The sequence below is a fragment of the Amblyomma maculatum genome, chromosome 3, assembly GCF_055883805.1.
Source record: "Amblyomma maculatum isolate TAMU_Amacu chromosome 3, ASM5588380v1, whole genome shotgun sequence".
Taxonomy (NCBI): domain Eukaryota; kingdom Metazoa; phylum Arthropoda; class Arachnida; order Ixodida; family Ixodidae; genus Amblyomma; species Amblyomma maculatum.
In genome coordinates, this window is record NC_139346.1 from 171414704 (window position 1) to 171432628 (window position 17925).

The 17925-nt window shown below is 44.5% G+C and overlaps 1 protein-coding gene across 1 annotated transcript in view; it reads left to right on the forward strand.

The window, feature by feature from the left end:
- The first annotated feature begins 5535 nt into the window (after positions 1-5535).
- Positions 5536-17925, forward strand: part of LOC146196923 (uncharacterized) — a 35759-nt gene continuing 23369 nt past the window's right edge. The window contains exons 1-5 of the mRNA XM_084598639.1: positions 5536-5685; positions 11415-11575; positions 13139-13405; positions 16196-16304; positions 17851-17906. Coding sequence (XP_084454765.1) covers positions 5628-5685; positions 11415-11575; positions 13139-13405; positions 16196-16304; positions 17851-17906 — 651 coding nt within the window. The 5' untranslated portion in view covers positions 5536-5627. The remainder of the gene's footprint in view (positions 5686-11414; positions 11576-13138; positions 13406-16195; positions 16305-17850; positions 17907-17925) is intronic.

The window sequence follows — 17925 nt, forward strand, 5'->3', positions numbered from 1 at the left end:
ACCCATTGATATACTTCAATTTTCATTGACTTACGTTGTCAGTCATATCTCTATTATCTCATAATATCTGACGAGACAACTATACATTGACTTTTAATTCTTATACTTTCTTGTTTTCTCATAAATGGAGGTGAGAAAAGAGCAAGCCACAGAAATAACTGACTACTATCAGCGCGAGGTTCATGTCTCTGTCGAGGAGGCTTCCTTTACTTCAGGACAGGTCGGTGAGAGAAAATTGATGGAACTGCGTTTGGTCTGTTTTTTTTTTTTTTCGAGTTCGTGTAATATTGGCGGCTCAAACTGGTCTTCAGTGAAATGTAGCTAGAACATAGAGCGATGAGATAATTACTCAGGCTAGGTGAAAAAAAAATCTTGCATATAATTGAAATGAGTAATATGTTACAGTGTTAAGAATTGTTGCTCGCAAAATGTTCCCCTATTTTTACATAATAACTATAATCATCATTGATTGTTTAAGTTTCGTAAATACAGAAAATTGATGCAATGATTCCGGCTGATTTGACATCGATGGGATAACTTTTCTCGCAATAAATGAATACGCGGAATCGCGCTTTTAGAGCTCCAGCTTTCAAAGCGAAGGTAACCTGCCAACGCCTTGTAGTCATGGTCAAAGTGAAGCGTGTGTGATCATATGAACACCTCCTGCACATTGGCCGTATCCCTGATAAAACGAACGCATATTTTTTAACCCACGCGTGCGTCGAAGCATGGCAAGACACATTCAAGAATTGAAAAAAAAAAAAATGCCATACGACCTAACTAATGCAGATTACCCGCAATTACTCGGGTTTACTTGCCAAAGAGTTTTTCAGGGCCAGCATTCAATGCTCCCGAGTAACCGACGCACACTACAAGTAAAAGCTGGAAAGGCTAGCTCCTCTACAAGGGCGAATTTTGATTTTTAGTGAAGGAGGCCAGGGATCCTAGCATAATCGCGACAAATGCAATCGAGAGACTGTAATTTTCCAGTTATTTCTGACAGCAAAAAGCAGATTATAGCGCCCTGTTTCTCACTGTACAGAAGTCGAAGCGTGTTAAATGATGGAGCCTTGGAGCCTCGCAGAATATTCAGCATGCTGCAGAGGACAACCTTATTTTTATGCAATGAACATGCTGCCGCCGCAAAAATATTGAGCAGCAAGCAGGAATAAAAAACGCAGCGTCAGGTGACGCGTTATTACGGGGAGTGAGAAAGGCACTCGACGTCGTAAACAACTCTGTTGTTTCTAGGAATAAACGTCTTTCGACTAATCTTGTGAATCCATTGACTCGTGCGCAAGCCGTCACGCTTGCCTTGAGATATCATGAATACCGCATAACCATATTCAGGTCGCTTGCTGCAGTTGTACGCGCAACAGCACGGCATAGAGCTTGCACGCTGCAATAAAAGCACAGCGCGCAATATTCGCTCGCAGAGACTGGGGGAAAAATGGCGCGAAGGAAAAATAAAACACAAGGAAAACGCCGGACGCGCGTCGGTTTCCAATGGCAACGGCAGGGAGACCAATCGTCGCTCAGGAAATCGGGCGGAGAGCCGGCCTTCAGCGAAGGGGCGCGCAAGGGGCGAGGAGGAAGCGAGGAGGTAGCGCGGCGGCGGCAAAGTTCAATCGTTGGCGTAACTTTCAAAGTATCAAGGGGCTTTAGCCCCACCTCCCGCCAGACGCGGAGGAGGAAGGGGAATTTGTCTTGCGGAGGCTAGACGACCTCGGCCAGGAGAGTGAAAAACCTTTGCGAGGGAACGGAAGGAGAGAAGCATGACAGAATCGGTTGATTGCGGTGGCTGTAACTGCGTTATTAGTTACTCTTTTCAAAAACATTTTGCGGCCTTGCGTTCTAGGGGCGAAGTCTCACAGTCACCGGGGAAGAAAATATTTTCGACCGGAGGGTGGACAGTGGGCCTTTAAGGTGCTATGATTGCATAGCACAGTTGTATTGTATTTCGTTTCTATCCAAAAGGGGCGGACCTGTCCGTGATTTGATCCCACAACCTTCGTCATATACAAAGCCGTTGAGCGGCAGCGGGAGCTAAGTTAGAAAAAAGGTTCAATTTAAATCAGCATTATCCTCCCTCGGGTTACTATAATGATGGGCTAGTGAACATTAAACAGTAAGATATATTTATTTGGTAAGCAACAGCACTATTTTTTGGTTACAAATCCTTAGAGGACCCATAGTTCCTATATCATGTGTGGTGGCATGATTGCATAAAGTGATATGTTTAATACAATTGCTCGGCTTAACTTGAACTTCAACTGCGAACCCACTTTAAATTACAAAATAGCATTCGGTTGACAGGTCAGCAACAAACCTCAGAAATGTTGAAGGAAATAGAAAAAAAGAAGGGGAGGGACAAGGGCTACTGTTGGAGAGGCTTTCCTTTGCTTCTTTGTTGGGAAGGGAACTGCCCCACATGTTCAAAAGAGCAAGTGTGAATTTGCCAAATCATTTCGCTTTTCATTAGGTCCCTACATTTCGCTACAGCCCTATAACCAAAACCTCAATCTCACAGAAAAAGAGCAATACAGTACTTGAGTTTACAGTGCATCGAACAGTATGTGTTCTTCTTCACTTCTTTGGACAGAATTTGGCACAGTCAGAGATGAATGTGTAGAGATATTTAAATACACCGCAAAAACATGTTTTTCTGTTTTCTGTGCACTGTTTTCTGTTTTCTGTCGATGCAGTGCACTGCATCGACAGAAAACTAGCCATAATTGCAAAATCCTCATACATCTCTAAAAGCAAAATAACTAAGGAAAAAGCAAAGAAAATGACCTTAACTTTCTGAAAAACAAAACAGACAAACAACAAAAGAGGACTGTTTAACTTAACACCGCTGATCGTATTCTCTGCTCATGCTACAACGCGGACCGCCAATAGTCCATGCTAAAGACGACCACGGACATTTGCGGCAGAGGCGAAATGACATCTAGCAATCACTCAGAAGAGCTGAGTCCTTCGCAAGGATCTCAGCCAAGAAGAAGTCAGAATATAAATACAAAAGCCAAGCTCTGCTTTCATGAAGTGAGTGGCATAGGCTGTGACGAGAAGAGTGCAGAGATAACGACAAAAATAATGAAATGACGAAAAAAGCTGTTAAGCTCGCCTTCGGTTGAAGAAACATTCAGTACAAATGAACGTAATCTGTAATGACTTGGTACCGCAATCTAATCACAAAGAGACCTCTTTTACCGAAAATGGCGATTTTATGTGGTATAGATAAAGATCGAGAACAAAACGCGAGTGTCTACATTACCGGACGATTTCTCGTGTGCGCTATTGTGCATTTTTGTCTCGAAGACTTTAAATAACTATCGAACCAGAGAACATAATCTCTGGCTCGTTTGCAATGAAACTACGAATGGAGCGTGCGCTTTGCGGTAACTTTTGCCGTGTAGTAAGTTCGACAAATGGTAGTTACTTGGTTTGGCCGCGCTTCGTGCAAACACATAATCGTCTTGCCAAGGACAAGGAACGGAAAACTGCGAACGCCGGGTAGCCGCCAAAGGGAGTTTAATTTCGTCAGGTGTTGTCTGCATGGGACTCACAAGCGATGCAGTGCTCACTTTGGTGCTTTCTTCCTGGTGCTTTTCTTTGCAAACAAAGGATGACACCACCGCTGCTTGACGGCACCTTGTAGTTGGAGTGTTATGGTTGTTCGATCTCGATGCTGACGATAATGCAGTTGCCTCCCGCGTGACCAAAACAGGTAAGTACTCGAGTGAAAGTTGCTACCAGCAAAACGTTATCAGGACGTGCAAGTTCCGTACGAGCACTTTCACAGCAAACGAAATAGTAGTTGAGGTGGGAAAATTTTTGAAAGTCTTCACAATAAATATTCACAGTACTGTACAATACATACGCCAACATATACTCTTTTAAGGCGACAGCCTGATGTGCCACACATAAAATTGCGGGCTGGACATTTAAGCTGTGTCTCTAAGGGTATGGCGCGAAAGCTTTAATGACTCCCGTCTACCATCTTGCCTTGCGGATTGTCGTTCGTTCTTTAATCTTTTAATTCGGGCCTCTATTATTTGACATATGCTCTTTATCATACAACCGTAAGCTACCACTTATGGGGAAAACCCCCCGACGTAGACATCCAGCCCAGCTTGGCCAAGCAGTAAGAACGCGCATGCTTGGCAGACTCAGAATGCAAGGGTCAAAGAGGACTCGGTTCGCCTTACCGCTTCATAAAAAAATGAAAAGCCTGAGTTGGGAGCTGTTGTCAGATAGGCCATGTCACATATGGTCTCGTGACGTCACACAACCCTACGACCAATCAGTGAACGGCCGCTGCCTGGCATACGATCTGCCGGAATCACGTTCGCAATGTTTCGTTCAAAACGCCGGCTCTGGAATAACGCTGTTGCATTAAAATGGTCCGTTCCAGGTTAGTCCGCCAGTTGAGAGGCGGAGGAGGAAAAACTTTAATTTCATATTTTGTTATCTTCCTGAGTGGAGCCTTCAGTCCAGGGCTCCATGTGCCGCCTCGATTCTGCAGGCCGGCCAAAGCAGGTCGCTGGTCTTGCGGGTTGGTGCTAATGAAGCGGTCTCAGGAAGGAATAAATGCGTCTCAGTCCATAATTCCATTTGGAACTGCGATTCTCAGCCCGCTCGATTTGCCGGCGTTGTTCGGTCGGCTCCGTGCTGAACAATGCATCTTCCCAAGAGGAGAGGGTGGGGTTAGTTATGGGTGGAGTGCCGCCAGGTGGTTTTGGGCAGGCTCAAACAGAATGAGTGTAGGTCGATGTTGTTGGCAGGTGGGGTATTTCTCTGGGTAGCGGGTGGGAAAAAACAAATGTTTGGGGTACAGATTCGTATACGTGTGAGTCTGCAGTTGGGGTATGTGCGGGGAGGAAGGGAGACCGCGCAGTAAAAGAACGAAAACAAAAACGAAATTGGTTATGGCGAGGTGGATAGGGCGAAGAAAGCGCAGACTTTGCCCTGCCCATGTCTTATTGCCTCCTTTGGACTGTGGAAATACTATCCGAACAAGGAGATGGGCATGATAAGAGTACAGTTGTGTCTTATGGTCTGTTACGGTATTGAAAAAAAAATGCTGAGGAGATTTGCGCAGGACTGTGCGATTTAGAGGCCACTGTAGGCAGACATAAAATGAGCTGATGTGTGACTACAAAAACGGGTAGCTGATTATGCAAGTTATAGGGCAGTTGTTATGACGAAGGCGCTGGTGATGCAACATTTGGACGAACCGCTGAACCTAAACCTATGCCTCAGTTCTTTCGTTTTTGCGTGTTAAAGAACGTACGGTAAATAAATAAATAAAAAAAAAACTAGCTGAACTCTGTCATATTGCAAAAACAACAACAACAACAATTAAAAAAAAGCTGTTTTATTGTTCTTCAAGAATTATCATAAACGCGGTGCACAGCGCAGCGCATGCCCCGCCATTTGCAATCGTTTCTGGGATATGAGAGAAAATCAGTAAAATTGGCTCTACATGTGCTCCTCGAGCTCGTCACTTAGACGGAGTGGAGCGTACGTTGACTGGCGGCATTTGGAGAGGCACGTCACTGCGCGTCTGCAAAGAGATCATTGTTAGCCTGAGAAAAGGGAGCACGGTCGAGTACAGATGCACAATGCGGGCAACTGTCGGAGGCAGCTTGGCAAGGGACGCTCGGATAACTGCTTTGTGTGGTAAGATGTTTGGCTCCTGTTGCTAACTTTTACAGAGGCCGGAAAGACACCAGATGGCTGATAATGCACCAAAGAAGGTGCAGCGATTGGAACAAGTTTTTTTTTTTCTTCTCAGGTGCATGCTTAACGGTGCTGCTGCATCGAAGGATATTAATAGTGCCGACTGGGTCATTTACGACAGATTGCCGTAGTTTAGTTAAAATGCCAAATTGATGCGTACAAAAGGGAGCGCAGAAGATAAAAAAATGTAGAGGTTCAGCTATAATTGAACCAAGTTTCACGAGCGTAAGTCATCAGCCACTGCTGCTACTATAGTGCCGCTTCGATCTTGGCTCGGTTCCGTGCTTGGTAAGCATCTTGGCAAAGGGCTAGTATGGCTTCTCGTTGATCGATTATCTCGGTCTTTCCACGCCGGCTGGTGGATTCGCCAAACACTACACTCATGGACCTCGTCCGCACTCGCTCATATAGCGTAAATGTATGGCGTAATTCATCATCATCAGCCGGACTATACCCACTGCAGAGTGAAGGCTGCTCCCATGCTCCTTCTATTAACCCGTTCCTGTGCTAGCTTCATACGCTTGACCCCTGCAAATTTCTTGACCTCCTCCGCCCACCTAACTTTCTGTCGCCTACTGCTACGTTTTCCTTCCGTTATGCTGGAATCCAATTTGTTACCCTTAGCAACCATCGGTTATCTCTCTTCGCACTACATGTCCTGCTCATGCCCATTTCTTCTTCTTAATTTCCACTAAAATGTCGGTAACTTGAGTTATTTCTCGGACCCACTCTGCACGCTTCCTATCTCCTAATGTTACCCCTACCATATTCCGTTCCATAGCTCTCTGCGTTCTCCTCAGCATAAGTAGAACCCTTTTGTTAGCCTCCACGTGCTAGCCCTATAGGTGAGTACCAGTAGGATCCAGCTGTTATACACTTTCCTTCTTTGAGTGATACCTGTAAGCTGTTATTCGTAACCTGCGAGTACTTTCCAAATGTCCTCATCCCAATCTTATTCTCTTACTTATTTCCCTTTCGTGGTCCGGTAAATAAATAAATAAATAAATAAATAAATAAATAAATAAATAAATAAATAAATAAATAAATAAATAAATAAATAAATAAATAAATAAATAAATAAATAAATAAATAAATAAATAGGCAAAGCAAAGATTTTCTTCTAAAAACGGCAATGCTTTTATTTCGCCTGCTTCAAAAACAGACGCTCGCAGCACTTTCGCGTGTGTCTGGAGATAGTTCAGTACCAGGCATTTATTAACTCAGCCTACTGTTATTGCAAGCTTACGGGTACGCACCTCACATGCGTGTATTTGACAGTTTTCAGTTTGCGTCCACAAACGTTGGCGTTTCGTGGCTGCAAGGGCAACCAGTGGAGGCAAAATGTGGGCATCCATGGTCGCTCCATAAGACCCTATTCACTATCAGGTTTAGCAGGCGGCGGTTGTGGCAACCATGTACTGCGGATACGCCATAATGTTGGGCGGTTCGAAACTAAAAAGCGTCTACCAGCGTCCTCCCTGCTGCGTGTCGCTGATTTGTCGAATACTTGAGACGCCGTTTGGAACGCCGTCCAACCATAGCTCGGATTTCACCGACGCCGTGTCATGATTCGCCGTAGGCCCTCTCTCTCTTTTTCTTTCCCCCTATCTCACGTTGCGTTTTGCGTTCCATGGTTGCCAGAAAGGCTGCAATGACGTCACCTGAATAAGCTCTATAGGTGAATGGCTAGAATCCGATTAGTGGAACAACTCACGTATGGCTATAGGCTGTGGGTATGTCTGCGAAGCAAACAGATGAAAGGTGGTAATTTTGCTTTTTCAATATGAAACACGCATGCAGTGTAGAGCAAGTATTGTTGGAGCAAGTTAGGCCCCGTTCTCCGAAAATTCGGCGTCGGCGGCCGGCGATGTGAGTGAAAAATGACGAGCATGGCGCTGGCATGCGGTATCTGCCAGTTGACATGTCCGAGAACTAACTGGACACAGGGTTGCCTGCGTTACGTTTGGCAGGAGCTGCCAACTCGGGCCTTTCCATTCACATGGGAGGGTGATTAAATATAATGTGCTATGAAACAGGTTCAGTTCAGTCGTTCAGTCGTGTCCGACTCTTCGTGACCCTATGGACCATGTCACGCCACGCTTTCCGGTCTCTCACTATCTTCCTAACATCACATAACTTCATCTGCAGTGCCTCGAGGACGCCATCTAACCATCGCGTTCTCTGCCTACCCCTTCTCCGGCGACCCTCAACCTTTCCCAACATCAAATCTTTCTCCAGCGACTCCTCTCTTCTCATCAGATGACCAAAGTAGCTGAGCTTTAACTTTAAAATTTGACCCTCCAATGAGCAGTCAGGGTTTATGGTCGACACAGCCACAAAAACATGTGGTGAGCTCCAAATGTGGTTAACATTACCGCCGTACCGAAATCTCTACAGCGATAAAATATACTCGCCGGGAAGCTCGCCGGACTCTCCCCGAGATTACGGTGGTGAACCAATGAATGCATCCTGTTATGACGTCACGTGCGGTGCATCAAGAAAAACATTGCTGACACACAGCATGACCTAAGTTCTAAAGAGAGAGGCAATCTTGCTAGTAATTTTAAGCGGGAGAAAGGTGCTACCCAGCATTTTTCTCCTAAACCTATACACCATCCCGCAGCCCCGAAAGTTGCGCTTCAGAGCCCTCTTTCGCAGAGCGATCAAGGTGGCTGGAACGAACCCACTGTTAATAGCAGGAGAATTTAACGCGGCACACCCGGATTGGGGGTACGCTATATAATCAAGACGCGAAAGACAGGCAGTTATGGGACAACTCACACGAGCTAGTGCTATAACCCTTCATACGGACCCCGACTGTCCGTCCAGGGCGGGGAAAAGCGTAAGCCAGACACCTCCCTACACCTAACCTTCCCTAAAAACGCAGTAGACTTGTACGGAACATAACTTCGGAAGCGAACACTTTATCCTGGCCTATACCCATAGAAAAAGCGTAAACTCGCGAGGGAACCGTCAACTAAAGTTTATGAAATGGGCTAACTTTCGAGAAATTAGAGAAACAAAAAAAAGAAAGACTGGGGCAAAATTAAGGATATCGAAGAATGTGTGGAAGTCCTCAAGAGACAAGTTGGAGAGGCAACGAAAACGCTAAGAGGCGACGACGCCTCAGAAATTGTAGACAGCAAACGGCTCCACATGTGGGAGGCAAAACACAGTATGGAACGTAGGCTTATAAAAAGCGAAAATGAAACGGCAGCCTTTACAGAAGGCTAGATAGACACAGGAAACAAATCGAAAATTACGCGAACAAAATTGGCGTGACAGGTGCGATGAAATGGAAGGCACAAAAGCGTTTCCAAGACATGGGGCCTGCTACGCCACCTACTAGATCCAACAAAGTCCAAAACCCAATCTGGCATTAGATTGGCTAAAGCTAGACACTCACGAATGAACAGATGCCGAATTTATGGATAAATATGAAACAAATGAGAAGGCATATGAAAAAATATATACAGGTACGGCAACTTGCTTTGCAAGCACGAGTCAAGTTCGGCGGTGCACAAAAATCGGCAAAGAGCCCGCACTGCCTGGACAGTGCGCGAAGAGACAAAATCTCTTTGTTATCCTTTAGACGCGGATGCTTCAGTCCCCACCTTCTAGGCCTCAGTGCCGGGGGCGGGGAGTAGGGGGCCTCCATTTCCGTTGGAGAATAAAAGTTGCTATCCATCCATCCATATTTCCATGAAGTTACGTGTGTGGATTTGGACGAAAGCCTGATGGAGAAGGTGGGATATTCTAAACATATCTTCTAAATTATCAGCTCGCTTGTGAGGTCTTGTAAACAGCATGAAATCTCAGTGGGCTGTATGCTCTACATAATGACCGAATTTTATAATGAACCTCAAACGCCATATTTCCGAAGCACTTTAACGTAATCGTTTGTGTTCTCGACGCTGTCTTATGTACAACTGATGTTAAACATTCTTTTCTGCCGTCCATAAGACCTAGTATAGTACACATTTTATTTTAACTCGATCTACGGATACCCAACAGAGTATATAGTATGCAGCATGAGTCTAATTTTCGATATCAAAGGAAAAACAAACATGCGCCTTAATGTCTACATAAAGATCCCTTGCTCTATTCAGCTGGTGATCAGATGCTGATAACAAATACCACGATTCACTCACACAGTAACCTGAGCGGCTTACCGCGAATGGAAACTTTCCAAGACGCCCCCGTCAACAGCAGCAAACGGGCTGGTTAGGAGGTAATTGATTCGAGAAAGAGCAGACAGCCTGCTTAGGGGTTGTTAAGTTTGATGAACGCTGCAGCACATGTGTCTCATACGCAAAGTTCATGTACCGGATATCTTTCTTGATGGCTCCACCCTGACGGCTTGAGGCAACGTTCCACGACAGGCTTATGCCACGTCGAGGTCGCCAACAATACTTCTAAAAAAAAAATTAAACCTCTCAGCGCAAAAAGACGCATCGGCTAACTCTTGACGATTAGGCTCTGCTTCGCTGTACTTTTCGTGTAGCCTTTATTGACTTACACTGAATTCGCTTTTATTTTATTTCGCGAAAGATAAGAAAATGCAGCTGCGGGGAGGACATGATGAAATAATTTTAAGGTTGGCTGTAATAATGGGAACACGTTGTTCAGGCAGTGAGACATATGAGCTCCACGAAAAGAAAAAAAGATTGACATTAGTCCAAGATTTAAAAAAATAATAATAATTCATGCTGGCGCAAAGGTCAGCATAACGTACGTGCACAATACTGCTGTGAGAAGTGTCTGAGAAGCATATCGGAAGAACCTGATCAAATGTGCGAAAGGAGCACTGTTCCATAGGACAAGTTAGTTGAACAGGCTAGTTGATGCTATATGGCTAGTTGGTGCTGATCTATTGTGGTTGACGACACCTGTTTGCGCCTGTTTTGGATATATAAGCAGTGTTTCGGCGGTTCTGGAAAAAATGTTTAAGTTCAGCGCCTGTGTCTTCGTCTTTTCTGTTGCTGTCCTCTGTCAATGTGTCAAAGCTCTGTCAACCGCAATGGAGATGTTCAATAGAAGCCAAATGCGTCACCATGTGCAAGAAAAGGAACACCGTTTAGAAATACATACAAGAAGAGTATCAGGCCGCCGATTCATATCTTATTCAGGTGTTGTGTGTTCATAGAGCAAGGATAAGCCTTCAAGCTTCTTAGGCTCGCACTGAGCGAACGCTTTTGTAGAGCTTGCAATGCAAGATAAAACTATTAATAAACAGGCTTTTCGAGCGCTGGGCTACTATGAATCAGGGTTTTGAAAGTTCGACGAACGTCGGGGACGGCTTAAAGATGCGTAAAGAGAGCAGCACACAAGCGCGTAATGTGATAAGTGTCCGTCTTATACAGAAGATAAATGCTAGCTAAGCGCAACGGCCGCAACATGTGTTTATTAGGGAAATTATCTGCCATCTATCTCGACATCATTAAGTGTCCCTCAAGCTAAATCCGCATAGAATCCGTCGTCCTCAGCCCCTACACCTTTCACTGCCCTGTTTGCAGCCATACCTGGGGCCAATTAAAAAAAAAAAAAAAAACACCCTGTGATTCTTCTATAAAGCTTAATTGAAACACGCCTTTATACGCTTTCAGGACCGACTGAAGGTCAGCAGGATGCACTCAATGCGACTTTCTATTTTCGATCACAATTTGCAGCCCTCTATGTGAGCGTGCTGGTAACATCCACCAGTACAGACGGGGAAGGAGTGGGAACTGAAAACCTTCAGGATGAGAACTCGAGCAACACTGAGAACCCGATCACATCGCCGGCAAATCCGGAGCAGTGTAAGATTTCTCGCATCGACGTCGGACAAAACGTAAGGTGGAAGTCGTCTTTCGTATGTCTTACCGTCACTCTCAATACAGGCAGCTTAGGCAGGTCTTTATTGTAGTAGAAATTCATCATGCAGTATAGATGCTTCAGTAAATGTTTACGTTGTCTAATGACCACTCTCATTTCATTACTGAATGCTTTAGTGTGACAGCCATTTCCTTTTTTTTTTTCTATTTAGGAAATCGCAGTTACAAATTGTGCATAGTGTAATGTCTTGCTTGTTTTTTTTTTATATGCTATCATACGAAATAAAGCTTCATACATGGCTGGGTAAAGAACATCTAGTACAAAACGGTACAAAATTCTGCTGCTTATCACGTCAAAACAACAAAACAGTACAGAGGTGGTATTGTCCGTAATTGGTGCGCTGATGAGAAATGATCTCATTCATGAACTTCATAAACAAACAAGCATCCCAAGATATTAGGCTATCAAATAAAACATCGGTCTCTAAACAAGCGGCAAAGGCGCTGACGAAGGAATGACGACGGACTTGAATTTTTCGCCGCATGCAACATGGTGTGCGTGTGTGCGTGCAAACTGATCATGTGTGAAACCTTGATTTCAGTGAAATTGCACAGAAGGGACAGATCAATTGAGTTTAATATAGTTATCCATATAAAATGTGTTTTTCCGAGGTTAAGCACTAAATTTCCATCGGCCATAGTTATCAAACAACACTAAATAAAAAAATATAAGCGGTGCTCTTTAGATAATGGCCAGTTAATTCGTTCAGATTATAAATCTACTGGCATGGGCCCGGCGGCTGACATTTCGTGCATTAGTAATGTTTTTCGAACACGCTATACCTCGTGGAATAAAGGCGGATAAACAGACGAACCTGAGACGAAGCTGATGACAATCCAGAGGGCTATGGAACGAAAAATGGTAGGGGTAACATTAAGAGATAGGAAGCGTGCAGAGTGGGTCAGAGAAATAACTCAAGTTACCGACATTTATAGCGGAAATTAAGAAGAAGAAATGGTCATGGGTGGGACATGTAGTGCGAAGAGAAGATAACCGATGGTCGCTTAGGGTAACAAACTGGATTCCAAGGTAAGGAAAGCGTAGCAGGGGACGGCAGAACGTTAGGTTGGCGGATGAGGTTAAGAAGTTCGCAGGGGTCAAGTGGATGCAGCTAGCACACAACCGGGTTAATTACTGGAGGAATATGGGAGAGGCCTTCGCCCTGCAGTGCGTATAGTCAGGCTGATGATGATGATGATGATGATGAAACAGACGAAAACGTATATATAAAGCCGAACAAATAGCACCATAGCGCGCAGCCACGTATTTACAGGTACTCTTACGACGGGGCGCATGTATTTCATCAGCGTGGAGGAATCGTCCAGGAAAAGCAGCTCTCAAGGTTGTAGAGCTGAAATGAGCGTGGGCTATCCCTCCTTCTTTGCTTTGAATCATTATCTTTTTTATGCTTTAATACGCGTCACAGTCAAATATAAAGTCACGTCGCGCCCAGGTTAAGAGCACGAACGATGTCCAGCCCCCTTTCTTCTGCGTATCGTTTTTTTTTTTTTATTCGAAGGTGGAGGTAGCAGAAAGATGTGCGTGCAACGCATCGCGCCCTCCGGATGGAGACGACTACGGAGGAGAATATTACGATTACGATAATGACGACAGCGACATGGATGTCTTCGTTCCGCGAAGCAACGACGAAGCAGACGCATCAGAACTCGCAGAAACAGACAAGGAATTTGTGAACGTCACTACGGGTGCTTCCACAAGTGAAAACGCGCCAACAGCGCTACCAAGCGGCGCGTCTGGCATGGTCCGAGACGGAACACCTTGCGTGGTAAGAACCGATCAGAACAAACAAAAGAAACCTTTTTCAGTTAATCATCGACACTTCTTAAAAGGGGCTCGGTCTTTTCAGGCCCCATTCATATCTTTGGGGCAGTAGCGAAATGTAGCCTCAACGACGCCCGGGCGTGCAAATTAGCGAGACCCTATAGGTTAGGGGAATAGGGATCGCGAGTGGAGTGCGAGTGCGCATGCCCAGAATGAAAGAGCTCTAGCTCATAGAGCATGGAGGAAGGAAGCAACCATTCCCAATGCATCGGAGAAAGTGTGGCGGAAGTGACGTCAAAATTTAGGGTTAGCCAAGCCGGGCCATTAGCAACGGCGACGCTGTTGCTATGAAAACTCGCTCGCGGCGCGGCCGCGCCGGCCTCAAAAGAATGACGTCAGGGCCTCTCCTAAGTTCTTTCCTTCCTCCATGCCATAGAGTCATTTTTAAACTCGCTATTTAAAAGACGGAAAATAAATGTACCCCAATAAGAGGACAAAAAAGCTGCGGATTAATTGATTTTGGAGTGTTTATCCAGAAATAGCGTATAGTGGTGTTCTCTGTCGAGTGCGGGAAGTCTGGAATAAGAATTCATTTGGGACATGAGAAAATTTGGTAGGTGCTTACTTTAGTCTTTTATGCATGCGGTTATTGGACGCTTGCTTTGCTTCTTTTTGCATGTATATGTGCACTCTTGTGCGTATGGCGCCAGCAGTCATTTTATTTCGTGTTGAAGTGTTGAGTGGTATGATCACAGAGAAAAGGGAAAGAATGCTGAACGCGAAGCGCTAGAAAGCAGAACACAGAAGAAAGTACTATCGAACTGTATTGCTAGCAGCTATTAGTCATTTAGTGCAGGAAGGGTAGCAATATATATGATTCCGGTCACAATCCAGGCGGGAATAAAAGAAAACACAATGAACCTCTCCCGCGCCATTTCTCTGCAAGAAACAACCGCAGCTAGGTCTCTTCAATAATAATAATAATAATAATAATAATAATAATAATAATAATAATAATAATAATAATAATAATAATAATAATAATAATAATAATAATAATAATAATAATAATAATAATAATAATAATAATAATAATAATAATAATAATAATAATAATAAAAAACCTGCTCGACGCATGTCATGAACCGACCCGCCACCAAACTTAGTTCTCAAGACCACTATCAACTACCAGAATTCACCGCGCTCTGTCAAGAGTAGTGTCCAGACCTACCGGTATACATGTAGTGTCGCATTTAGCCATAACTACCTGGGAAATCAGGTTTGAAAATTCGGAGGCTGTGTGCGGATGAAAGTCGATGGAGACGCTCTCTGGCCAGTTATACTCAATTCATAAAGTCTTAAATCAAAAAGCGAAGTCCTCCGCAATGCTTTTATGTTGAAAAATACGTCTCATAAGGTATGGCTAGTTGGCTATAGAAGAATATATGGAATATCGCCCGCAAGCTTAGTTGGTTAAAAAGCTGTAGAATTAGCCCAAAACAACAGCACTGAAATTGAGTGCTACGTTGTCCGCTTAAATAAGCTCAACTTTCACGACGATCATGGACTTGGCACGGAAACCGGACAGATATTAGACGTGTCAAACAGCCAACTATATTAATTGTTCTCAAGCCATTTACCAGCCTTTCGTAAGACATATTTCGTGTGGAGTAGACGTCGCGGTCGTAATAAAAGTTAGGCTGCTATCAGCCGTCATTCTTAATTCTCTACACACCTCTTTAACTATTTAATATTCGTGACGTTGTAGGGTAGAAGGATTACTTCTGTCATTCGGCCATATAGAGCATATTTAATGGACATATATATAATATATAATGCATGTAATGCATCTATAATGGACATAAGAATGCGTAGGTGTTAAAAGATGTTAGCCACCATAGGATCATCGATACCTCTTGCTATGGAGGCTCTATGCCTTCGGCGCACGATTACTAAACCGAGCGGCCCAGATATACGACTCCAGCCGGTGCGGCAGCGTTCAGGTGGAGGCGAAGCACAAAAGAAGCCCGCGTGCGGCGCGGTCTTACTGCACGTTAAGAACACCAGGGGGTAGAAATTCGACGGGGCCCTACACTAAGGCGTCCCTCATAGCCTGAGTCGCTTTAAGACGGTAAACCTCTTAAACAGACCCACCGAACTTTAATTACATCCAGTCAAGCTTCCCGTAAGCAGTGCCATTGAAATTATATATCTTGAACTGCACCAAAGCGGAAAAAGATTCGTCGGAGGTTTATGATAGAGTGTTTATCACAGCCAACCGATGAGTTTATGTAAAAATGCCACTTCTGGATTTGACTCAAAACCGAGAGGAATTGAATCCCAAAGCGAGACAGCCCTGTATTTTCAATGTCTTTTTCGACAAAATATGCCACTTTTGGGCACCAACAATGGAATTCGGCAACAGTACAGAAATATTGGGGGACACTTAAGCTCCGCTTTGAGGGGATTTTCTGAGATCGGCAGCTCCTGTCCACTCGACCATGCCACGTGCTCCCGTGACTTCACACAATCCGCTGACCAATCAGTGCACGCCGACCGTGTCACCTGACAACTACTACCTGTCAGAGCCATGCTCATGACATGCTGACAGAGCCGACACCATATTTTCTGGAGAACACGGCCTTTAAGCACCATCATGGTGACGCAGTATTAAAGGCATCGTCAACAACGAATTACTGCTCATATATGAAAATGGTATGGCTACGACACGCGAAAAAGAAAAAAAAAAAAAAAGAATGATCTCTGCTAATAACGTTTGCGTCTGAACTTACAGGTTTCGAAGGAGCGCTTCAGGCCAAAGATAGTCGCTGGAGTCTGCCGTCAAGGGCATTGCGACAAAAGCAATAGAACTACCTACATAATACCGACTACGAGGCGACCACGTGAGTAGAATATCTCACTTTATTTCCTCTTTTGCCTTGCAGGAGGCGGGAGGGGAGGGGGGGGGGGGGGGCCAGAGGCAGTTCCTTAGGCATGATCTCCGCCTGCTTCTCGATACTGAAGAGGAAATATGAAAAAAAAAAAAAAAGAAATAAAATCAAAAGAACTAAATGTCAAATCGTCCTCTTACGGCGCTGAACATTGGGATGCGCAGGGATTCTATGGCTCTATTCTTGCCGCAGAAGTGTTTGGGTGCACGCTGTAGGGGTCCCATCACTGCAGCAAGAAATTGTCTGTCTCGAGTGGTACGACTGTAGCTAATGCGTATGTGTCAGATAACAAAGGCACAAGTTAAGAGATTCGTTATTGGTTTGTTGGATAGGGTCTTATGTCACAAAGCGACTCAGACTTAGCAACGTTGTAGTGAAGGTCTCCGGAAGTTTCAACAACCATGTGTTCTTTAACGTACACTGACATCGCACAGTGCAGGGATACCACCTTCAGTGCACGTTAAAAAAGACCACAGCTGGGAAAAAATTCCGGAGTTCTCCCCTATACGGAGCCTCTCATGGCCTGAGTCGCTTTGTGACGTTAAACCCTATAAAACAATAACTAATCTCTCAATTTGTGTCTCTGTTATCTCACACATAACCATTAACACACAGTAGTAAGTTATTATCTTATGTGAAGTACCACCCGACATAAGCCCCGCTTAACCAAGCCGAGCAATTATCAAGCGAGCAGAGGATCTGCAAGGGAATCCGGAGACTGGAGCCATTAAAAAGGTTCACGCGAAAAATATATGAAGTAGCGACAACAGCAACAACAAAAAATGCGCTTGTGCTGCATTTTTCTTCCCGTGTCAGCACGTGCAGGACACGGTTTGAGAGCGCCAATATTCTTGGAAGTAGCGTTAATGTTAAGGCTCGGCTTTCCCTATAAACCAATCATATGAATACTATATCTGATCGCCGGGCTCACCCCCCTTCTGTGAGGATATATTGTTACACTGAAGGCCATCGTGAAATCGGGACGTGTGGGAACGTTATGGCACCGTGTCAGCAGTCAGTCGTCTCTGGCTCTGCGCGCGCACTCCTCACCTTTTCTTCTTCCCTAGCGCATAGCACTTCGTCGTCTTTGCGGCCCGTTACAATATGATTGAAAACTCGTAGCGTGATATGTGCACCTTCACTCTCTGTGCGTGATCGTATCTTTAACATATAGTTACTGCTTCACATCTGAATAAAAGACTTGTTATATAGTATGGCTAATCAGTCGTCATCAATGTGTCTCCTTTCTTCGTCCCTCACTAAAGTATTCGCGCCAAGTTCTTCATAACATATGAGACACAAATTAGCCCTCCTCAGTTGCCAGTTAGGTGTACCATCGGGGAAATATTGGGATGGAGCAATATTGGGATATTGATTACACACTCTAATATCGGGACAATGATTTGTGATAACTAGATAGTAGCTATAGAGTAGTTTGTGAGAGGCGTGGAAGCCCCGGTATGCATACTGATTTGCGTATTTAACATTATCTTTCCAGCGTACGATCCGTTTGCATATCACTGCAAAGTAAATACGACGTTCATAAACAGCAAGGTAAGAAATCGATTTTTGT